This window comes from Adiantum capillus-veneris, chromosome 15, assembly GCF_014529385.1.
Source record: "Adiantum capillus-veneris isolate H3 chromosome 15, ASM1452938v2, whole genome shotgun sequence".
In the NCBI taxonomy this organism is placed as follows: Eukaryota; Viridiplantae; Streptophyta; class Polypodiopsida; order Polypodiales; family Pteridaceae; genus Adiantum; species Adiantum capillus-veneris.
Window position 1 is genome coordinate 38,942,436 of NC_140945.1, and position 22,279 is coordinate 38,964,714.

At 48.7% G+C, this 22,279-nt stretch overlaps 1 protein-coding gene across 6 annotated transcripts in view; it reads left to right on the forward strand.

The window, feature by feature from the left end:
• LOC147440553 (serine/threonine-protein kinase VIK-like) overlaps window positions 1-22,279 on the forward strand; it is a 148,584-nt gene that overhangs the window by 26,759 nt on the left and 99,546 nt on the right. For 5 of the 6 annotated variants that reach the window (XR_015190408.1, XM_086530273.1, XM_086530270.1 and 2 more), the window contains exons 3-4: window positions 484-558; window positions 715-762. Coding sequence is in view for 5 of the 6 variants with exons in the window: in XM_086530273.1 (XP_086386399.1) it covers window positions 484-558; window positions 715-762 (123 nt within the window). In the remaining variant the exon portion in view is untranslated. The remainder of the gene's footprint in view (window positions 1-483; window positions 559-714; window positions 763-22,279) is intronic. The other variant, XM_086530272.1, reaches the window with a different exon arrangement.

Below are 22,279 nucleotides of genomic sequence, written 5' to 3' on the forward strand. Positions count from 1 at the left end.
TAGCTGTACTAATTTTGCTGCAATCTTTTAAAAGTTTTTAATCATAGGTTCTCCTTGAAACTTTAATGCTATCTATATTTTCAATTTACTTTACATGTTTATCAGGGTTCAAGCAAATTACGTGAGTCAAATGAGTAGAAGAATTCAGCAGTTCTGTTTAATTGCTTATTTCTTCTTTTCTCATACATTGTCTAGAACTTTTAGCACTGTAGCTTGCAAAAGTTCTCTTTTTCTGCTTTTTAACTGAGGTGAAACACTTTTTGTGTTCAAATCGTATTTTTCTCTCAAGTTGATGCTATAAGTGATAAATTGTTAACTTATTGTCTGGTCAAAATGTGTTTCTTGCACATGCCGTTTCGTGTTGTGAGTGCATATATTCATATATTTTTCTTGCCTTTCCAGTTGATTATATCCTTTCAAGTGCATTTAACTATGTGATTCATGGTTTCTATACTTTTTCTGATTGTGAAGTTATGTTGGCAGCCGTTAGCAGATGCTCGCAGATATGGATTTTCAGAGATCTGTGAGGTACTTGTGGCATGCGGAGGAGTAGAGGAGGTACAGATGTACTCAGAACGTGATTATAGGTTCCCTCTGTCAGTAAACATTGCCTTCTTGATAGAAAACATTATATTCCTATGGAGAATTTGGTTTGCTATATGCTTAAGTGGATGTACTTAAGCTTACACTTTGTCTAAAGAATTGTGATTGCAGGTTGAGCGCCTTGGATACAATCCTGAACAAGACTCTTTCAATCGGAAGGTAGAGTTAAAAAAATAAGTGCAGGATTTAGTAAGATAAAGTTGTGTTAAGATTAGGGAGGATAAAAGAGATAACCATTCATGGTATTGATATGCTAATCACAAGCTTAATGACACAATGGAGATTAGAGTGTAGACACAAAATGAATAACTAGATCGATTGAAAGTGACTACAAAGAGGCTCATTATATAGAGCTAGAGTAGGCATCTTATCTAACATCATACATGACATTATAAGAGGCTCCAAATCAGCCCATATCCACTAGATAACATGTGGATACTCTTTTAGGCTCTTTTATGCACCCTTTTATCAAGTTTAGTCCACATCATCTAAAAATTCCCCTCATGGGTACTTATACACTTAAGGTCTCTTCTCCACATGCTACCACATGATTCCTGCCACCTAAGCATCCAATAGATCAGGGTGATACATATCAAAGCATAAGATAAAGCCCATAGACCTAACAACCCTCCCCTTGGGTTTAGACTATGATATCTGACAACTCTCACACACTCCAATCTAAGAGCAAAAGAACATTTCCAATTTAAGAGACCATCCCCAATCCAAGAGACAAAACATCTCTCCAAGAGACACTGCACACCCTCGCTCGAACAGATGTATAAAGAACGAAACCAAGCTAATCCAAGCTATCTCCAACAAAATACAGTGAGAGGTCAAAAAGAAAGCAAGAGAATGTTGTCATAGTTGTAATCACAAGAAACAAGAAGATTGATGTCGGCTTCTTTCTCTTCTTCTTCTTTGTCTTCTTTTGTCAGACAAATTGATCTTCTGGGTTTTTAACTGCTACTGGTACTGCCTTTGTCATTCTTGAAGCACTTGGAAGGAGGATGGCCCTTCTTTCCATAAATGCTATAAGTTTTTGATGCTAGGCAGTCTTTGGCAAATAAACAAGTTTTATTGCTAGAAGTAACTGAAAATGCTCCTCCTCTTGAAGTTGAGTTTCTCCTTTCCTTTTTCTCTTCAGATTGTAAGAAATTGATTACATTCTGCAAGTCGGGGGTTGAGTCCTTCTCCTCCTCTTGAGTTGAGTTTCTCCTTTCCTTTTTCTCTTCCGATTGTAAGAAATTGATTACATTCTGCAAGTCGGGGGTTGAGTCCTTCTCCTCAATGATGGTAACAATTTGGTCATAACTGGATACATCTTGCAAGTCTGGGGTTGGGTCCTCTTCCTCAATGATGGTAACAATTTGGTCATAACTGGATGGCAAAGCACCCAATAGCAGGGGAGCCTTGTCCTCTTTGGACACATCACAATTCACATAGATGAGTTGTGTGATTATACTCTTGAGGCGATTGACAAGGCTTGCTATATCTTCATCGGGCTCCATCTTTGGTTTATCGAGGTCCTTCTTAAGGCTTACCTTAGGAACTTACATAAACAAGAAATCTGTTTAGGGAGATTATGAGGAAAACCATCATGTACACAACATTGGAGCTACCAAGGAGATTTTAAGAGTGTAGAAGACAATCCACTTATTTACGATAGTCCAAAGCTGCTGAGGTTAACTCCAATTAGATAGCAAAAGAAACTCCGGGGCCATCTCGAAAATGCCCGTCAACAAAAGTTGCAGTAGAGAGAGTAGAGCTCCAACCCCAACATAGCCTCGCAACAACAACAAAAACAAAGAGAAGATAAATCATAAAATAAAACATGCAAATCGAACCAAAAAGAAAAGCCACATTGACAAAAGAAGCATCACACTCTGTAATGTGGAGCGGAAGTGAATGATGGAGTATGGTCAGGATGAGTGCTCAGTGCATGCCCAAGGTTCCTTTTATTGAAGGGCAGAGAGAGCCCCCCTTGACTTCGTGAGAGTTGTGCAATAGACCAAAACAAGAGAGAATGCAAACTGTGAGTGAAAGTGCTGAGAGAAATGAAATGTTATATCAACGTCTTCAAAAGGCCATAATGACCTATGAGACCCGAAAGTTACAAAGTGGTGGATCTGATACACAGTCAGAGTAACAAGATAACCTAACAACAGTACAAAACAAAGATATATACTATGGGGTTCTAAGTTGGTCGATGTGAGCCAAGCAAAAAACTAAGCAAAAAATGGGCGGCTTGTTGGGATAGCTGAATCACAAGAGATCTAGCATCGGTTGTTTGCGAATCTCATCAATTTCCTCCATGGTTAGTAGTCTGACCGGGCGTCGTGCATGCTTGGCCAGCGTGCTCCGAATTTTCTGTTGTAGCCTCCGTCGATGCTGTCTAGTTCTTCGCAATCGCGGGCGCTTGGATTTCCCAGTTCAATCGTTCGGTCAATCAGTGTGCCTTTGGTGTGAGACGAGGGGGAGCTCTGTTGTGGCAGTGGCTCTTGCGGCTGTCCTGTGTCTGCTCTGAAGAAGTCTGTGATCCGTCTTTGAGACTGGCTAGCCTCGCCATTCATCAGGCTATCTTTGTGTCTGCGCAGCTCGAGCAAGAACAAACCCAGACATCTCTGATCTTCGTATCCCATGACTCTTGAGAGTGGTCCAAAACCCTCTCTGAACAAGCAATGGAAGCAGCCTCGTATCTCGTAGTAGAGGGGGCAGCGGCATGTATAGTGTAGCTCTGTCTCAGGTTCCATGTTACACAAGGGGCATGTCCTGTCCTCTGCCGGTACTCCGTTGTATCTCCCAATCTCAATCCGCAACTGGTGAGAAGATGTGCGTAACTGGCCAATAGCACATCGTATCCCATGAGACAAGTGGGTGTCCATGTATCTGGGTCTCGTCACAAAACCATCTTCCGTAAGCTGGAGAAGGTGGTCTCTGTAGAAAGCCATCTTCGTGCCCAATTCCTGTGCTGATTGTATCCATGTCCTCCTGGTGTCTAGCTGGGTCAGGTCTTGGCGGATGAGCTTGGTGATCTCTGACTGTGTAAGAGTGAGAGATGGTGCATCCAATGAGTAATGGAATGGTGGCAGCCTGTCTATGCTGAACCCATGTGCCTGAAACCATGATGTCATCTCCCCATACCAGCATGTTGTATCTCCTTGTATGGCTAACTGTCGAGAGGATTCAAGTGCTATGCGAGCATATCTGTCTCTAGGAAGTTCCCATGTGCGGTTTATGAAGGAGACTGATCTGGTGAGCGCCTCCACCACAAGTGGGGGGCCCGCTAGCTCTGCTCGGATAATGGCCCGTGGTACTGATGCCTTGGCTCTAATGAGCCGCGAGATCATAGAGACGAGAGGTTTCTCCATGTTCCCCCATCCGTCTGAGCGACCCGGCCTCCCGTGGTGATCCAGTGAAGGTCCCCATATCTCGGTTCCATAGAGCAATGCTGAAGCCACCAAAGTGTCGAAGAGCCAGAGCTTCGTCCGGGGCTCCTGAAACTGAACCTGCGAACACATCCTCTCCAATCTACCCAATGCTGCGTGGGCTCTAGTAAGTCTGGTCTCTGCTGCTCTTCTCAGTGAGAATGCAGGTCTGCTAAAAACCACTCCAAGGTAAGTGTAAGCGTCTGTGTACTACACAGTCTCCTGGCCGTATGTGAATGTAGGTGCTGACCTCCTGATCCACTGTGGGGTGGTATTAAACACCATAACCTTGGTTTTACCAAGGTTGACAGACAAACCACTTTTGTGGGCAAACGTATGCAAAGCATCCAATTGACGTTGCATTCCCTCTGGGGATTCGGAGATCAACACTGTCATCAGCATATAACAAAAGTGGAATCCATGTCCCTGCCAATTGAGCACCTTTATCCCCATCGCTGTCAATGTAGTCAGAAACCTCATCCACATACATACCGAAAAGAGTAGGAGAGAGCGGGCAGCCCTGCTTCACCCCAATAGTGGAGTGAACCGGTGTAGAAAGTCCCTCCGGGGTGTGTACATGCCCTACTACTGATCTGTACAATGCCATGATCCCCCAAATGAGTTCTGTGGGTACTCCCATTTCCTGTAATCTGCGCCTCAGTCTAGCTCTGGATACCGTGTCGAAAACTTTGCGGAAGTCCACAAAGCTACAATAGATCCGTCTCCCATGAGATCTGCCTTCCTCGATGATGGCCCTGAGTGTTAGGATATGGTGAAGAGTAGAGAAGCCTCTCCTGAATCCTGCCTACCCAGTTGCACGTATTCCTTCCCTCTTTGCCCATCTACTCAGTTGTTGCTCAAGAATGGATGCATACAACCGTGCCAGTGTGTGCCCAATCATAATAGTGCGATAATTCCCAGTCTCCATGGGGTCTCCAGATTTGAAGATAGGTACGATCGTAGATAGGCTCCAAGTGTCCGATAGGCCCTCACACATGGCACGGTTAAACATAACTGCTAGAAGCTCTGCTAGTAGGTCTTTGGCATGCATGAAATGCTCAGCGACTAGGCCATCATGATCATATGCTCTCCCAGTCTTCATCCTATCAATAGCTTTCTTCACCATCTCAGTGGTGAAAAAGACACATGCATGTGGGCATGGATCGGGGGGGTTGGGGAGGGGCGACTGGGCAGGTACTGTGTACAAAGATGATGCGTACTGACCCCAGGTCTCTGTGGAGGAAATAGCAGGGGGGGGGGGGGGGGGGGGGGGACTGCTCATGAAAGAGCCGCCACGCCTCACGCGAGTCCTGACTCAAGAATAGCTGATATAGATCCTGCTCGAGTCGAGCCAAAAAAGCCCTCTTCTTCCGCCGCACCAGGCGTCGGAAGTCAAATCTGTGACTGTCTGTGAGTGACGTCCCCCAACAACACCTCCCTCTGAAGTCTGGCTCTAGTCTGGCGGCACTCCTCATCGTACCAGCTGTTCTGAGGCATGCTCCCTGATCGGCGGCTCTGCTCAGGTTGGGTGTGTGGGTATGCTTCTGTTGCTGCCTCATGTAATGTCTGTGTCAGTATAGTAGTTAGCTCCTCCAGGGGTCGCCCCGGGTCCTCAGTGAATAGGGGCTGCTACTCGTGGCCTGTGTGCTACATTGAAATGGAAGGAGATGGTCATCGACACCAGAGGATGATCCACTGCCACCCCGACCGGTCTGGGCCCAACTGTGAGATCCTGGATACTAGAGATGATTCGGCTGTGCCATGACATAGTCCACTGTGCTGGCTCGATGTTTGTGTGGGAAGCATGTAAAACCTCCCGCAGCAGGAAATCTCTGTAGGCCGTTCAAGATGGCCAATCCATGTGCAGTGCCCATGTCTATCAGGTGTCGCCCATACTCAGTATATTCCACATAGTGTGATAGTCTGGAAAGGCCCGTCTCTACAACATCTAGCTCTCTTAGCATCTCCTCTGAAGTATCATAGAACACTGCCCGGTCATGGGCAGTCCTAGCATTGAAGTCCCCGAGGATGATAATGTCACTGTCCCTAGAGAACTCCCATATGTCATCATCCAAAATAGAGAAAGGGGACTGTCCTCTGGGTGATGCATAAACCGATGTACTCGGGGGGAAGTAGCAAATAGCTAGATAGAGGTATCTGCCTGTCTCTGCTTTCAGTCTCACTCACATGTACCCAGCCTGCTCGTCCCTGCGGGCTATATGTATCAGTGGATGCAGATCCTCTCTAAATAACACTGCCACTCCCCCCGAGCCCCGCCCTCTGTGCTCTGAGCGTGTCTCCTGTCTGTAGGCTGTCTCCCACCTGTATCCACTGATGTGAGGCATGGATTGCCCAGGGGCCTGGTGTGTCTCAGAGTAAAAGATGATGTCTCTTCCAGTAAAGCTATCCTCAAAAGCACCCACATCAAGACGCATAGATCCATTGCAGTTCTAGGCAGCTACTTTGACTGTGGTCCCATAAGTCTCGCATCGTCATGTGGAGCGTCGCTCTAGTATTACCACTTTTTCGTCTCGGTAAAAAGCGATCTTGCCTTTTCCCCTTGCTGCTCTAATCTCCGGCATTACTTCCTGCATATGAGCGATCTGCTAGAGGGTGAGATCATCCCCGAGAAAGATGCCAGTCTCTTTAAGAGTCGGTCTTTTCTTCAAGAATGACTTCTTTGCTTCCATGGAGGGTATGACTTCTTTGCTTCCATGGAGGGAAAACGGAGGATGAGTGCTCTTTCTTTTGAGGTTTCTCCACTGCTTCCATTTTTCTTTATGTTGCCCACTCTCCATGCCCTTGTGTGCGTCGGCTCATGAATCCCCATCAAGGCTGTGAGTTCTTTTACTTCTTCCTCCACATTGCCTTTGTCTTTAAGACCGCAAATTCTCACATGTAAAGCGCGCACCCTTCTCCTCTGCTCCTCCTCTAGTGTCTGATTAATGATGTTGTTGGGTGTGGACGTGGGCGTTATCTCCTTGCCTTTTCCTTTCTTGGCCACCTTGATCCATTTCTCGGCTTCGTCCACCTTCTGTTGAGTTTTGGTAAGAACATCCACCCAAGAAGTCGTCATTTCTTTGTGCTGCTCTTCTCTCTCTTTGATGGCCCGTACTTGCTCCTTAATCGTGTTGATTTCTTCGATTACTGAGGGTTGCAGTTCGCCCTCTTTCAGTGTGTTTCTTGATCGTGCTTCGACGAGATCTTTCTTGAGTGACGGGATCTCTTCCTCTTGGGTGGTCACTCGGTCTTCCAGCGTGCTTATCTTGCTCTCTTGGATTAGCACGTGTCCTTCGAGCATGTTTATTGTGCCCCAGAGATTGCGGTTCATCTTGGTAATGGTCTCCGTCATTTTCTCTTTGCATTTTTGAATGGCATCCTCTAGGGGGTCGGCTTTATCGTTCATCTTCCTCATGCTTGATCGCCGTCCGCAAGGGAGTTAGATGTACGTGTGCACCCACCCTAGCAGCGGGCGCGGCAGCTGGGCGAGTGGGGGAGCCGGCCGCAAGGGAGTCACTGGATGTACGTGTGCACCATACCCACACTAGCGACGGGCGCGGCGAGTGGTGGAGCGCAAGGCGGTATGGCTAGGGAGGGGCAACGATAGTTACCTATCTGATTGCGGGCATGGAAAATTGCTTACAAAAAATGAACCAGTTGTCTCAAAAACAAAAGTGAAGGGGGGGGGGGAGGGGGCGATGATTAGATATTGGGAATACTCCTCCATTAAAATCAGCATCATTCCAGAATATGTGCCCTCAATATGATCAACTGTGTGTGTGTGGAAAACAAAAGTGGGGGGGGGGGGGGGGGGGGGGAGTATGGTAGAGAGAGTGGGGGAGGGGGGGTGGGGGTTGGAAAAAAAAAAAAAAAAAAAAAAAACTTCCTACGCGTAGAAGAAAGAGGGGGACATCCTACGCGTTAAAATTTTGGGGGGGGGGGGGGGGTACCCGGCGGGGCTGCAGGCGAAGCGAGGGGGGGGGCGGGTTTGCAGAGGCAACGCGAGGGGAGGCGGCAGGAGTTCCACTGCGCGCGGGGCTGTAGGCGGGCAGGGGTTGTAAGAGTCCTACTGCGCACGGGGGACAGCGAGGGAGCAGCCAGCAGGGCAGTGGGGGTCAGCGAGCAGGGCGAGGGGGCAGCGAGGGAGCAGAGCGAGCGAACAGGGTAGCGGGGGGCAGCGAGGGAGCAGCGAGCAGGGCAGCGGGTCGACGAGGCACAGCAGGTCGGCGAGAGAGAGAGAGAGAGAGAGAGAGAGAGAGAGAGAGAGAGAGAGAGAGAGAGAGAGAGAGAGAGAGAGAGAGAGAGAGAGAGAGAGAGAGAGAGAGAGAGAGAGAGAGAGATGTTATATTAACGTCTTCAAAAGCCAAAATGACCTAAGAGACCAATCTGTTACAAAATAGTGAATCTAATACCATGTCTAGGTACAAAAGAACTAGATACCACTACTAGAATCCATCCTCATTTGCACTCGGGATATCGCGAGAGTATGGCACTCTCCTCAATCGTGGGCACTCTCCTCAATCGTGGTCGTCTGGATCTCCGTACCTCCAGTGCTCGGTCGATGAGAGTGCCGATAGTGGTCGAATGAGTGTGGGCCGAGCTCTGCAATGACGACTGCTCCTCTGGCTGTCCCATATCTAGTGAAAAGAAATCTGTAATCTGTCTCTGGGATTGTCTCTCTCTCTCTCTCTCTCCCCAGTAAAGTGTCTCTATATCTGTGTAACTCAAGTAGAAATAGCCCAAGACATCTCTGATCCTCATAACTCATGACTGTAGAGAAAGGACCGAAACCCTCTCTGAATAAGCAGTGGAACGGCCCTGTATCTCATAATACACTATGCAACGACATATGTAATGTAGCTCTGTCTCTGGCTCTAGTCGGCATGAGAGAGAGAGAGAGAGAGAGAGAGAGAGAGAGAGAGAGAGAGAGAGAGAGAGAGAGAGAGAGAGAGAGAGAGAGAGAGAGAGAGAGAGAGAGAGAGAGAGAGAGAGAGAGAGAGAGAGAGAGAGAGAGAGAAAATAGAAATAGAAATGTTATATTAACGTCTTCAAAAGGCCAAAGTGACCTATGAGACCAGAAAGTTACAATGTGGTGGATCTGATACAAAGTCAGAGTCAGAGTAACAAGATGACAACAATGACTAAAATGAAATGACAAATGGCACAATAAAATACTATGGAATCCTAAACTACTAGGTGTGAACAACAGCTAGCTGGGATAGCTAGATCACAAGAGATCCAGCATCGGTCGCTGGCGGATCTCATCAATCTCCTCCATGGTCAGTAGTCTGACCGGGCGTCGTGCATGTCGAGCCAAAGTGATCCGAATCCTCTGATGCAGCCTCCGTCGATGCTGTGTAGTCCTCCGCAGTTGTGGGCGTCTGGATCTTCCAAGCTCAGTCGCTCGGTCGATCAGTGTGCCTCTGGTGTGAGACGACGAGCTCTGCTGTGGTAGTAACTCCTCCGGGTGTCCAGTGGCAACTCTAAAGAAATCTGTGATCTGTCTCTGGGACTGGCTAGCCTCTCCTCTCATCAGGCTTTCTCTGTGTCTGCGTAGCTCGAGCAAAAACAAACCCAAGCATCTCTGATCCTCGTACTGCATGACTCTGGAGAATGGTCCAAAGCCCTCTCTGAACAAGCAATGGAAGTGGCCTCGTATCTCGTAGTAGACGGGGCAGTGGCATGTGTAGTGCAACTCTGTCTCAGGCTCGATGTCACACAGGGGGCATGTCCTGGCCTCTGCTGGTACTCCGCTGTATCTCCCAGTCTCGATCCGCAGCTGGTGTGAAGATTTACGTATCTGGCCGATAGCACATCGTATCCCATGAGACAAGTGGGTGTCCATGTATCTCGGCCTCGTCACAAAGCCATCAACCGTAAGCTGGAGGAGATGCTCTCTGTAGAAAGCCATCTTCGTGCCCAGCTCCTGTGCTGGCTGTATCCATGTCCTCCTGGTGTCTAGCTGAGTCAAGTCCTGTCGGATGAGCTTGGTGATCTCGGACTGTGTAAGAGTCAGAGAGGGTGCATCCAGTGAGTACCGGAAGGGAGGCAATCTGTCTATGCTGAACCCATGCGCCTGAAACCATGATGTCATCTCCCCATACCAGCATGCTGTATCTCCCTGCATAGAGGACTCAAGTGCAAGGCGAGCATATCTGTCTCTGGGAAGTTTCCACATGCGGTGTATGAAGGAGACCGATTTGGTGAGCGCCTCAACCACTAGTGGGGGGGCAGCTATCTCTGCTCGAACAATAGCACGTGGTATTGAGGCCTTGGCTCTAATGAGCCGCGAGATCATAGAGACCAGAGGCTTCTCCATGTCCCCCTATCCATCACTGCGGCTTGTCCTCCTGTGATGATCTAATGAAGGTCCCCAGATCTCAGCTCCATAAAGTAATGTAGAAGCCACCAGAGTGTCAAAGAGCCAGAGCTTCGTCCTAGGCTCCTGAAACTGAACCTGTGAACACATCCTTTCCAATCTACCCAATGTTGCATGGGCTCTGGTTAGTCTAGTCTCTGCTGCCCTCCTCAATGAAAATGTTGGCCCACTAAAAACCACTCCGAGGTAAGTGTACGCATCTATATACTCCACAGTCGCCTGGCCGTATGTGAATGCTAGTGCTGACCTCCTGATCCACTGTGGGGTGGTATTAAATACCATGACCTTGGTTTTACGAAGGTTGACGGACAAACCACTTTCCTGAGCAAACCTATTCAAAGCATCCAAGTGACGTTGCATCCCCTCCGGAGAGTCGGAGATCAACACAATATCATCAGCATATAACAATAATGGAATCCATGTCCCTGCCATTTGTGCACCTCTATCACCATCTCTCTCAATGTAGTCAGAAACCTCATCCACATACATACCAAATAGAGTAGGAGAGAGCGGGCAGCCCTGCTTCACCCCAATAGTGGAGTGAATCGGGGTGGATAGACCCTTTGAGGTGCGTACCTGCCCCATTACTGACCTGTATAATGCCATGACCCCCCAAATGAGCTCTGTGGGTACTCCCATCTGTTGTAATCTGTGCATCAATCTAGCTCTAGGCACTGTGTCAAAAGCTTTGCGGAAATCCACAAAGCTACAATAGATCCGTTTCCCACGTTATCTACCCTCCTCAATGATGGCTCTGAGTGTCAAGATATGGTCAAGAGTAGAAAAACCCCTCCTGAACCCTGCCTGCCCGGCTGCGCGTATCCCCTCCCTCTCTGCCCATCTACTCAGCTGCTGCTCAAGAATGGATGCGTACAACCGTGCCAATGTGTGTCCAATCATGATAGTGCGATAATTCCCAGGCTCCATAGGGTCTCCCGACTTGAAGATAGGTACAATAGTAGATAGGCTCCAAGTATCAAGCAAGCCCTCACACATGGCACGGTTAAACATCACTGCTAGAAGCTCTGCTAGTAGATCTCTGGCATGTGTGAAATGCTCAGCCTCTAAACCATCATGATTGTAAGCTCTCCCAGTCCTCATCCTGTCAATGGCCTTCCTCACCATCTCTGCGGTGAAAAAAGCACATGTGTGTGGGCATGGATCGGGGGAGTCACTTTGATGATTGTAGGAGTGGGGACAGATGTGGTTTCTTTCCCCTTGCCTTTCTTAGCGACTTCTATCCACTTCTCGGCCTCATCCGCCTTCTTTTGCGTCTTCGTAATCGCATCCATCCACGAAGACGTCTTTACTATCTTTTGTTTCTCCTCCTCTTTGATCATCCGTACTTGCTCTTTGATGACCTTGATTTCCTCTACTTCCGAAGGCTGGAATTCCCCCTCCTCTAGTCCACTGCTCGCTCTATCGGAAAGTTCTCGCTTGAGAGCTGAGACCTCTTCTTTAAGTGCTTTGGAGTCCACCTTAATTGCTTGTAGCTCTGCGTGCAGGCCCTCTTTCTCTTTCTTCCACTGCGTGCCTTCGTTGAGAAACATTTGAAAAAGGTTGGCCTTCTATTTCCACCATCCCTCCATATCGGCTTTCCAGTCTTTCATCTCCCTCTCCATTTGTGTAATCCGCTTGTTTGTAAGCACAAAAGTTGCCTTCGGATGGGGCCTACATACCTGCAAAGCAGTCATTACGTCCATCAAAAATAAAAAATACAATCTGCACTTCTGCCAAGTCAACCCCCTATGTCCACATCACACATACATCCCTGTCCCACATGATGCATACATGTGTGTTCCCCATATCAATCATACATTTTTGATTTTCTGCAATTTTTGCAATTTCCTGCAATTTCCTGTCAATGCTGCAAATTATTTAAATCCTGAGATTCTGAACTTTCCCTGCAGGAAATCTGAAAATCTGAAAATGTGAATCTGAAAATGTCCGCACTGTAATGCACCTGCGGGTTTGGGGGGGGGGGGTGGGGCGGGTGGGGCGCAGTTCAGACGCTAGTAATCCCGTGTGGTGGGGGGTTGGGGGTGGCGGCGCACTGTCACAACAGGGGGGGAGGGCGCAGTCCAGCTGAACAGCAGGGTGCAGCCCAGGTGGCGCGCAGGCAGCAGCAAGCAAGTGGCGCGGGTCAGCAGCAGGCAGTTGGCGCGCGTCAGCAGCAGGCAGCAGCAAACAGGTGGCGCAGGTCAGCAGCAGCAGAGAGAGAGAGAGAGAGAGAGAGAGAGAGAGAGAGAGAGAGAGAGAGAGAGAGTACCTCTCTCCTACAGCGCTGCTGTTTTTTTTTTTGAGTTGGAGGGAGGAGGCAGCGTGAGGCCAAAATGTTATATTGACGTCTTTAAAAGGCCAAAATGACCTATGAGACCAATCTGTTACAAAATAGTGAATCTGATACCATGTTTGGGTACAAAAGAACTAGAACAAAGATACTACTACTAGAATCCATCCTCATCTACACTCTGGATGCCAAGAGAGTATGGCTCGATGCTGTGTAGCCCCTCTCCTCAATTGTGGCCGTCTGTATCTCTGTAGCTCCAGTGCTTGGTCGATGAGAGTGCCAGTAGTGGTTGAATGAGTGTGGGCCGAGCTCTGCAGTGATGGTTGCTCCTCTGGCTGTCCCATATCTAGTGAAAAGAAATCTGTAATCTGTCTCTGGCACTGTCTCTCTCTAGCTCTCTGCAGTAAAGTGTCTCTATATTTGTGTAACTCAAGTAGATATAGCCCAAGACGTCTCTGATCCTCATAACTCATGACCCTAGAGAAAGGACCGAAACTCTCTTTGAATAAGAAGTGGAAACGGCCACGTATCTCATAGTACATTGTGCAATGACATATGTAATGTAACTCTGTCTCTTGCTCTAGCTGGCATAAGTGGCATATCTTGCTGTCTGCTGGTATCCCTTTGAATCTACTAGTTTCAATCTCCAGCTGATGTGAGGATGTGCGTATCTGACCAATGGCAAACCGCAAACCATGAGACATATGTGTGTCCATGTAGCTGGGTCGAATCACAAATTCATCTCCTGTGGGGTGGAGAAGATGCTCTCTATAGAAAGCCATCTTCGTGCCCAACTCGTGTGGCAAGTCTATCCATGTCCTCCTCGTGTCAAGTTGAATCAGGTCCCGACGAATAAGTCTAGTAATCTCCACCCGTGTCAGAGACATCGAGGGTGCCTGAAGAGAGTATTGGAAAGGAGGCAGCCTGTCCATGGTGAAGCCATGTGTCTGAAACCATGATATCATCTGTGCATACCAGCATGATGTGTCCCCCTGTAGAGCTAACTGTCTAGAAGATCTCAAGGGCCAATCTAGCATATCTGTCTCTAGTAGTATCCCATAGGCTGTGTACAAAGGAGACTGATCTGGTAAGCGCCTCAATCTCCATAGGGGGGCAGCTAGCTCCGCTCGAATCATATTGTGTGGTACGGAGGCCTTGGCTCTAATCCAATGTCGAGGTACAAAATTAAAATGAAGTAAAGTGAAAGACTAAAAATTAAAAGACGAAAAACGTCAGCTTGAAAATCATCATCATCTTCATTCATGCCCGAGATGCTTGGCATCGGGCGTTGTCCGAGAAAGTATTGTATCGGTTGCTGAAGAGCTTCGTCAATGTCCGCCTCTGTAAATAGTCGTATTGGACATCTCCCATGTCGTGCTAGATCAGTCCTGATTCTCTGGTGGAGCCTCCATCGATGTCGTGGTCGCCCCCGTAGACGTGCGTGTCTAGCCCTCCTGAGCTTAGTGGCTTTGTCCACTAATGTACCTCTGGTAGAAATGGTCTCTGGAGTCTTCTGTGAAGCATGCTCATCCAGCTGCTGAGTCCTTGCTCTAAAGAAGTCAGTGATCTCCCTCTGTGAATGTCTCCCACTACCTGGTCTCCTCAAGAGACTTTCCCCGTGTCTGTGCAGCTCTAGCAAAAACAATGCGAGGCATCTCTGATCCTGATATCTTATGACCCTAGCCAACGGTCCAAGCCCTCTCTGAATAGACAATGAAAGCGCCCTCGTATCTCATAGTATACCGAACAATGACAAATGTGATGTAACAGTGTCTCTGGCTCTATATGACATAACTGGCATATCCTGGCTTTTGCTGGTACTCTCCTAAATCTGCCAGTCTCAATCTCTAGCTGATGTGATGATGTGCACATCTGACCAATAGCACATCGTATCCCATACGATAAATGAGTGTCCATATAGGCCGGTCTGATCACATATCCATCCTTTGTTGGTTGGAGGAGATGCTCTCTATAGAAAGCCATCTTCGTGCTCTCTTGTACCGGCTGTATCCATGTGCTTCTGGTGAATCAAATCCTGATGTATAAGTCTAGTGGTCTCTGTCCGTGTGAGAGAGAGGGAGGGTGCATCCAAGGAGTACTGGAATGGAGGCAGTCTATCCATGCTGAAGCCATGTGAATGAAACCATGATGTCATCTGCCCATACCAACATGTTGTATCCCCTTGTAGCGCTAGTTGTCGGGATGACTCAAGTGTTAGCCGAGCATATCTGTCTTTTGGAAGGTCCCATAAATTATGCATGAAGGAAACTGATTTAGTAAGGGCCTCAACTAGAGGAGGGGCAGCTAGCTCAGCCCGAATAATCTCATGTGGCACTGAGGCCTTAGCCCGAATCATCGGAGAGATCATAGAGACTAGAGGCCTCTCCATACATCTCCATCCATCAATGCTACTAGACCTTCCTTGGTGGTCCATTGAGGGCCCCCAAATCTGAACCCCATAGAGCATAGCTGAAGCCACTACAATGTCAAAAAGCCACAGCTTTGTTCGAGGTTCCTGAAACTGAACCTGCAAACACATCTTCTCCAAACCTCCCAAGGCTGCATAAGCTCTCGTCAATCTAGTCTCTGCTGCTCTTCTCAATGAAAATGCCGGTCCATTGAAGACCACCCCAATATAGGTGCATGCAACTGTGTCCTCCACCGTCTCCTGGCCATATGTAAAAGTAGGTGCTGACCTCTTGACCCACTGTGGTGTGGTGTTAAACACCATGGCCTTGGTTTCTCCCAGGTTAACAGACAATCCACTATCGTGGGCAAATGTTTACAAAGCATCTAAATGACGCTGCATCCCCTCCGGGGAGTTGGAAATCAACACAATATCATGAGCATATAACAATAGTGGGATCCATGTCCCTGCCAACTGTGCTCCTCTATCACCATCCTCTCAATATAGTCAGCAACCTCATCCACATACATGCCAAATAGTGTAGGAGATAGCGGGCAGCCCTGTTTCACCCCAATAGTGGAGTGAACCAAATCAGAAATCCCCTCTAGAGTGCGTACATGCCTCACTACTGACTTGTAAAGAGCCATGATCCCCCAAATCAACTCTTTTGGAACCCCCATCTCTTGGAGTCTGCGCATCAATCTTGCTTTGGGCACTGTATCAAAGGCTTTGCGGAAGTCCACAAAGCAACAATAGAGCCGTCTCCCACGTGATCTCCCTCCTCAATAATGGCTCTGAGTGTCGGAATATGATCAAGAGTAGAGAAACCTCTCCTGAAACCCGCCTGTCGTGCTGACGGTACACCCTTTCTCTTTGCCCATCTACTCAAATTTTGCTCAAGGATGGATGCGTACAAGCGTGTCAATGTGTGTCCAATCATGATAGTGCAGTAGTTCCCAGGCTCCATAGGGTCCCTTGACTTGAAGATAGGTACAATCGTGGACAAACTCCAAGTATCAGGTAGGCCCTTGCACATGGCACGGTTGAACATTACTGCTAGAAGCTCTGCAAGCAAATCTTTGGCATGTATAAAATGCTCTGCTACGAGGCCATCGTGATCATATGCTCTCCTAGTCTTCATCCTATCAATGACTTTCTTTACCATCTCGGCGGTAAAGAAAGCACATGTGTGTGGGCATAGCTCTGGCGGATCTAGAGGAGGTGGCTGCCCTGAGACCGTGTAGAGAGATGATGCATACTGACCCATACTCCTCTGTCTTTGATTGAAAGAAATCTGTGATCTTCCGCTGTCGCTGGATCTCTCTCATTGTGCCCCTCTTCAAGAGGTCCTCTCTGTGTTAGTATAATCCGAGGCACACACAGAGAGAGAGAGAGAGAGAGAGAGAGAGAGAGAGAGAGAGAGAGAGAGAGAGAGAGAGAGAGAGAGAGAGAGAGAGAGAGAGAGAGAGAGAGAGAGAGAGAGAGAGAGAGAGAGAGAGAGAGCGCCTCTGGTGTGAGGCGACGTGCCCTGCTGCCTGTCTGGGTTCGCGCGAAATCCTGCTGCGCGCCAACCTCTGCCATGCTGCCTGTGCGCACCGTGCCCTGCCTGCCTCGCGAACTGCCTGCAGCCCTAACAGCCTACCTCTGCAAACCCTAACTCCGTGAAACCCTAATTTCACGAAACCCTAATCCCGTACACCCTAATTTTGTGAAACCCTAATCCCGAAAAACCCTAACTGCCCCAAACCGTGACTGTGCGCATCCTTCTACCGCGTGCAAGAGAAAGAGAGAAAGAGAGAGAGAGAGAAAGAGTCCAAGCTTCCTTTCGGGTCTTCCTTTTCCCGTTTGCCAGTCTAGCCCATTCTTCATGGCGGCTTTGCCGGTCTCGAGTGCTACACACGACGCTCCATCACCACTTGCCTGTCGCGTGGACTGTACTGGCGACCTGTTGACAGTCTCCACCTTGCTCTTCTATATGTGATTGGTGTCAGACTGCATTGAGCACTACTCAGGGACGCGTCTCGGAGCTTACATTCCTTGGCAGGGGCATATTCATGGTACGTCTTTCAGATCCCGCCATTGCCTCAGCTCTCATGGCTCGCTCTCCGATACTCTCTGATCGCAGGATGATATACTTGACGAGGTGGTATCCCGAGTTTACTACTGAGGAGTTTGACAGTCGACACCTTATTCCCAGATTCCCTCTGACGCTCTCCTTCTCGGATATGCCTCTCCATTTTATTGATGAGCATCTCCTTTAGATGATTGCTGCTCATTTTGGCACAGTAGTTCCAGCCTCCAGGATCCTGCATCTTCTCCTCTGGTCCACCTCGCATTCAGGTCCTGGTGTTTGGGGATACTTCATTACCAGATACAGTTACTGTGGCTGTGCGCGATCGAGACTACTCTTGCCGAATGGTAGTCACTGGCCGCCCAGGACAGTGCTTACGTTGTCACGAGATGGGACACTTGGCACGAGATTGCCCCACCCTGCCACGCCATCGGCGACAACAATAGCCGGCTCGTGGCACTCATGCTCAAGCACGTGGTTAGCGTCAACAACCGGTTCCTCCTACTACTACTCGAGCACCTCAGCAGCCTACAGGTGCTCCTCGAGCTTCAACCCTCCATGTTCCTCCCTCCGCTTTAGTTCCTATTGAGACTGCATGGCAGACAGTGGGTCGTAATCATTCCTTGCGTCCTCGTCAGCAACCTACAACGCATGCAGCCCCCAGTGTTACCTCTCCTGCTCCCTCTCAAGTTTCCACCACCCCCTTACCCCCTGCTTCTCCTCGCCATTCTTCTTCTTCAGCACAGGATCACTTACCTCTGCTACCAGCTCCTCCTTCACTTGCCGTTCCCCCGCCCGCTCCTTCCCCTCTTCCCGAGGTCCCTATTCCCATGCAGATGGATCATTCCCTGCTATTACCTCTCCCTTTTCCTCCTCTCCCTCTCGCCCTTACTTCCCTCCCTCCACCTTCTGGTCCTCCCCCTCCCTCAGCCGCTCATACTTACATCCCACGCAGTTTTCTCAGCTCCTGCCCTCTTTCCTGGGGCACTCATCTGGCTGAAATGTGCGGTGACTCAGAAGGACCATTGCGGGTGCAGTTCTACCTTATGCATCACAAGCCAGGTTGTGTTCCCTCTTTAATAGGCAGTCGCTCTCATCCCACCCATTCTTTTTTCCTTCCATTTCACGCAGCTCAGGAATGGTCTGAGGATCGGGTTCTACATTTTGTGCATGCCCAATCTATGGCTCAGCTTCATTTATGGTTGTCTACTTCCGCTCCGGATGTACTGTCTCCACACTTCCCTTCCTGTATTGGTGCTATGGAATGGAGTGATGTTTATGCTTGCTATTCATTGCCTAAGGTCATTCACGTATCCTCAAATGTTGTGCTTCCTATGTCTATGCGCATTTGGGGTGTCAAAGCTGCAGCATCGATAATGCAATGTAAACAAGCTGAGGTCCGCAGTTGGTGCAATGAGACACCATATTTTAGAGAGGGCTTGCGGGTTGCTTTCCTACCGCCCGAAGCTCACCCCTTGGATGGCCCAGTTGCCTCCAAGAAGATGCGCAGTTAGTCAGATGCTTTACCAATTCTTTCATGCAGACTATGGATTTACATGTAGTTTCTTGGAATGCTAATGGTTTACAGACTTCTCGGGTAAGAGGTTCCCGCAAGCTTTTACTTCGCAGAGATTTACACGCTCATGTAGTAGGCACTGTGGATATATTACTAGTACAGGAGCATAAGATTGCCACTCCCTTTGGTAATCTCATGCCCTCGGGCGCTCACACTTTTTGGGAGCCTGCTCTGGGCATTCATGGACAGAGTTGCGGTGTATGCATTTCAGTGGGGCCACGTTACTTGGCCTCAGTTCAGCAGCATGGCACGCTTGTCGCGCTGGCAGAGCAGTCTATGTTTCTATTCGGATTCGGGACTCTATCATTGGTTTTATGTCAGTCTATGCACCCACTACTCCTCGGGAGAGGGCTACTTTTTGGTCCTCCTTGGCTACTCTTCTACCTTGAAGAAGAGAACAGAGGTAACAATGACCACCAGTCGCTTCACGCAATTGCCTGCTTATTGAGTTTGAGGTGAAACCCTCTGCAAAATCATGTATGAGACCTGCTGATATGCATGAAAACAGATGGCAGCAAGTAGAGCACGAACTGCCAAAACTTTTTCATCTAGTCCCGCTGACTGAAGATAATTTCACTCCTATCTACCTACCTACAGGTGCTCTCTCAATGCAGGGAATGAACACAAAATACACTGCCTCTAGGCTGCTTGTTTGGGCTGTGCATTATTTTGGAGAGAGTTTCCCATTAGGGAGAGGGGATAGGTAGGGGCGAGGGGGGAAGGGGGTGGGTAGGGCGAGGGGGGGCTGGGTAGGGGCGAGAGGGAGTGAGGGGGTGGGTAGGGGCGAGGGCAAGTTGGGGTGGGTAGGGGCGAGAGGGAGTGAGGGGGTGTGTACGGGCGAGGGTAGGAAGGGGTGGGTAGGGGAGTGGGGGAGTGGTTAGGGGCGAGAGGGGGTGGGTAGGGGGAGGGCGAGGGCGAGTGAGGGGGAGGGTAGGGCGAGGGCGAGAGGGGGAAGGGAGGGCTAGGGGCGAGGGTAGGGGTAGGGCGAGGGCGAGGGGGAGAGGGAGGGTGAGGGACTAGGGCGAGGGGAAGGGACTGAGGGCGAGGGTAGTGAGGGGGACTAGGCGAGGGGGAGGGTAGGACGAGGGCGAGTGGGAGAGGGGGGAGGGAGGGTGAGGGACTACGGCGAGGGGGAGGGTAAGGCGAGGGGTAGTGAGGGGAAGAGGGGGATAGGGTAGATAGGTGCAAATAATGAGCACGCAGCTACCATGAGCAATACAGCGATCATGATCTTAGAATTCATCTTGTAGGACGGGCTCTGTGAAGGGAGTTTGCTATACACAAAGGAGAGCTTTGTTCTGGTCGGAGAAGCAGACACCAAAGGTGTTTGTAGAGGAGATTTCTTATTGCTTCTATACTTCTTCATAGGCTCAGGTGGCTCATTTGGTGTAGTTACTGTGGCACCATTTGAAGAGGGTGTACCTTCATGCAAAGACTGAATAGAGACTCCATAACAAGGCATAGATTTGGTAGCCTCTAACCACTCCAACAGATCTTCATCTGACCCTTCAGGTGTAGTAGGCTGTTCTTGTTCAGGTTTGGTTTCCATTGACAAAGAAACTTGCTGCACCACGGGATCCATACCACCTTCTAAGAGAATGGGTTGCATCGAGGAGCCAGAAGTATGTATCCACATTGCGTCGTTTCCCCAATCATGAAGTGCTTTAGTGTGTCGCAGCCATGGTCTTCCAATGAGCAAAGGAAATCCGCCCTCAACCTGGGGAAGACGAACCACAACAAAATCCAAGTTAAAAGTAAAGTCTTGTACCTGCAGAGGCACATTGTCCACTATGCCCACTGGGTAGACTGTCTGCTGGTCGGCCAATGTAACTGTGAAGGGAGCAGGGCGAGTAGGTTGTAGACCTAGAGTTAACATAGTGAACTCGGGCATCAGGTTGATGCCAGATCCACCATCCACTATCACTCCTGAGAATTGTCGACCCAAAATGGACACTGTCAGGCGAGGGCTTCTATAATCAGTGAGTGGAGCAGCAGGATTGGATATCATATAGGACTCTGACGGTCGCACTGGGAGGTACCCGCCACTAGGACTTGCTCCAAGGTAAAGTGACTGAATAACTGCAAGGGTGTCACTTCTGAAACTCGCATCTAGCCGCAACATGTCATAGAGGGACACTTGTTGGAAAGTGTTCTTCAAGACTGTCTTTGCTGTATGCTTCGCTTTTTCTACCTGTTGTTGTTTCTCTGGTACTTTGATCTTCTGTAGATCAGAAACTGCTTCCAGGTATCTAAAAGGGACAACAACAAATGCTTTGTATTTTGGAGGAACTGATATTTTTCTAGAAGGGTATGCTGATGCAGATATGGCAGGTGACAAAGATACTTGAAGGAGCACTACTGGCTATGTGTTCACGGTTGGAGGCACAGCAGTAAGCTGGGCTTCAAAGCTGCAGAAAGTGGTTTCACTTTCTACCACGGAAGCAGAGTACGTAACAATGACGAAGGCAAGCAAAGAAATTCTGTGGCTTCACAGATTCTTAGAAGAGCTTGGATTCAAACAAGACAATTGTGTCTTGTACAGTGATAGCCAAAGGGCTATCCATCTTGCGAAGAACTCAGCCTTTCATTCAAGGACAAAGCACATTGAGGTGAGATATCACTTCATAAGCACTCTTTTGGAAGAGGGACAACTAAAGCTAGGAAAGGTGCATACAAGTGAAAATCCTGCAGACATGTTTACAAAGGTGGTCAACAAGGAGAAGTTGAGCTTTTGCTCATCTTCAATCGGCATTCAAGGATAAGAAGCCAGAATGGAAAGCAGTCACAGGTTTGGTTTGGAGATCAATCTCCAAGTGAGAGATTGTTAAGTATAGAGCCTGATTTACCCTTGTAATTTTCTGTGGTAAAAGCGCACATTTGTAAGGCCCCCATTATGAGGAGAAGCCATCGTGCGTGAAGGAAAATCACTCACCAGAAACCAAAATTTTCACGGACAAGAATCAGGGCCGGTGGTCGGAAGTCAATGGCCGGTGGCCGGTGGTCGGAGGTCAATGGCCGGTGGCCGAATTCAAAAGCGGACTTGTCTTCTCAAGGGCGGCCACACATGGGCGGATTGGAGGGTCCGATTTGGACTTATTCGCACAAGGGCGGCTACACATGGCTGTCTCTCATAAGAGAGGGCAGCCCTTTTGGCCTATAAAAGGAGGCCATTTCTACACACATTTCATAGTGTGAAGTTGATGCAACAAGGTGAGTGTGAGGTGGTGAGAGTGAAGCAAGGCGGGAGCTCCATTAAGGGTATAATCCCTTTGTAAATTACTTCTTGTTTTGAAGTACTAAAGCCATTGAGTGGCTGCTTTCCCGTGGACGTAGCCCACATTGGGTGAACCACGTATATCGTGTGTACTCTCTCTCTCTCTCTACTCTATAATCTCGTGTATGTAAATCTGTCTCTCTCCAGTAAGTAATCTACTCAATTATCTATTTAGCTACGTCTTATTTCCTAACAATCCCAAGAGACCTTAAAGATCTAGCCGACGAGGAGTTGAACTCAAGACCTGTTATTCA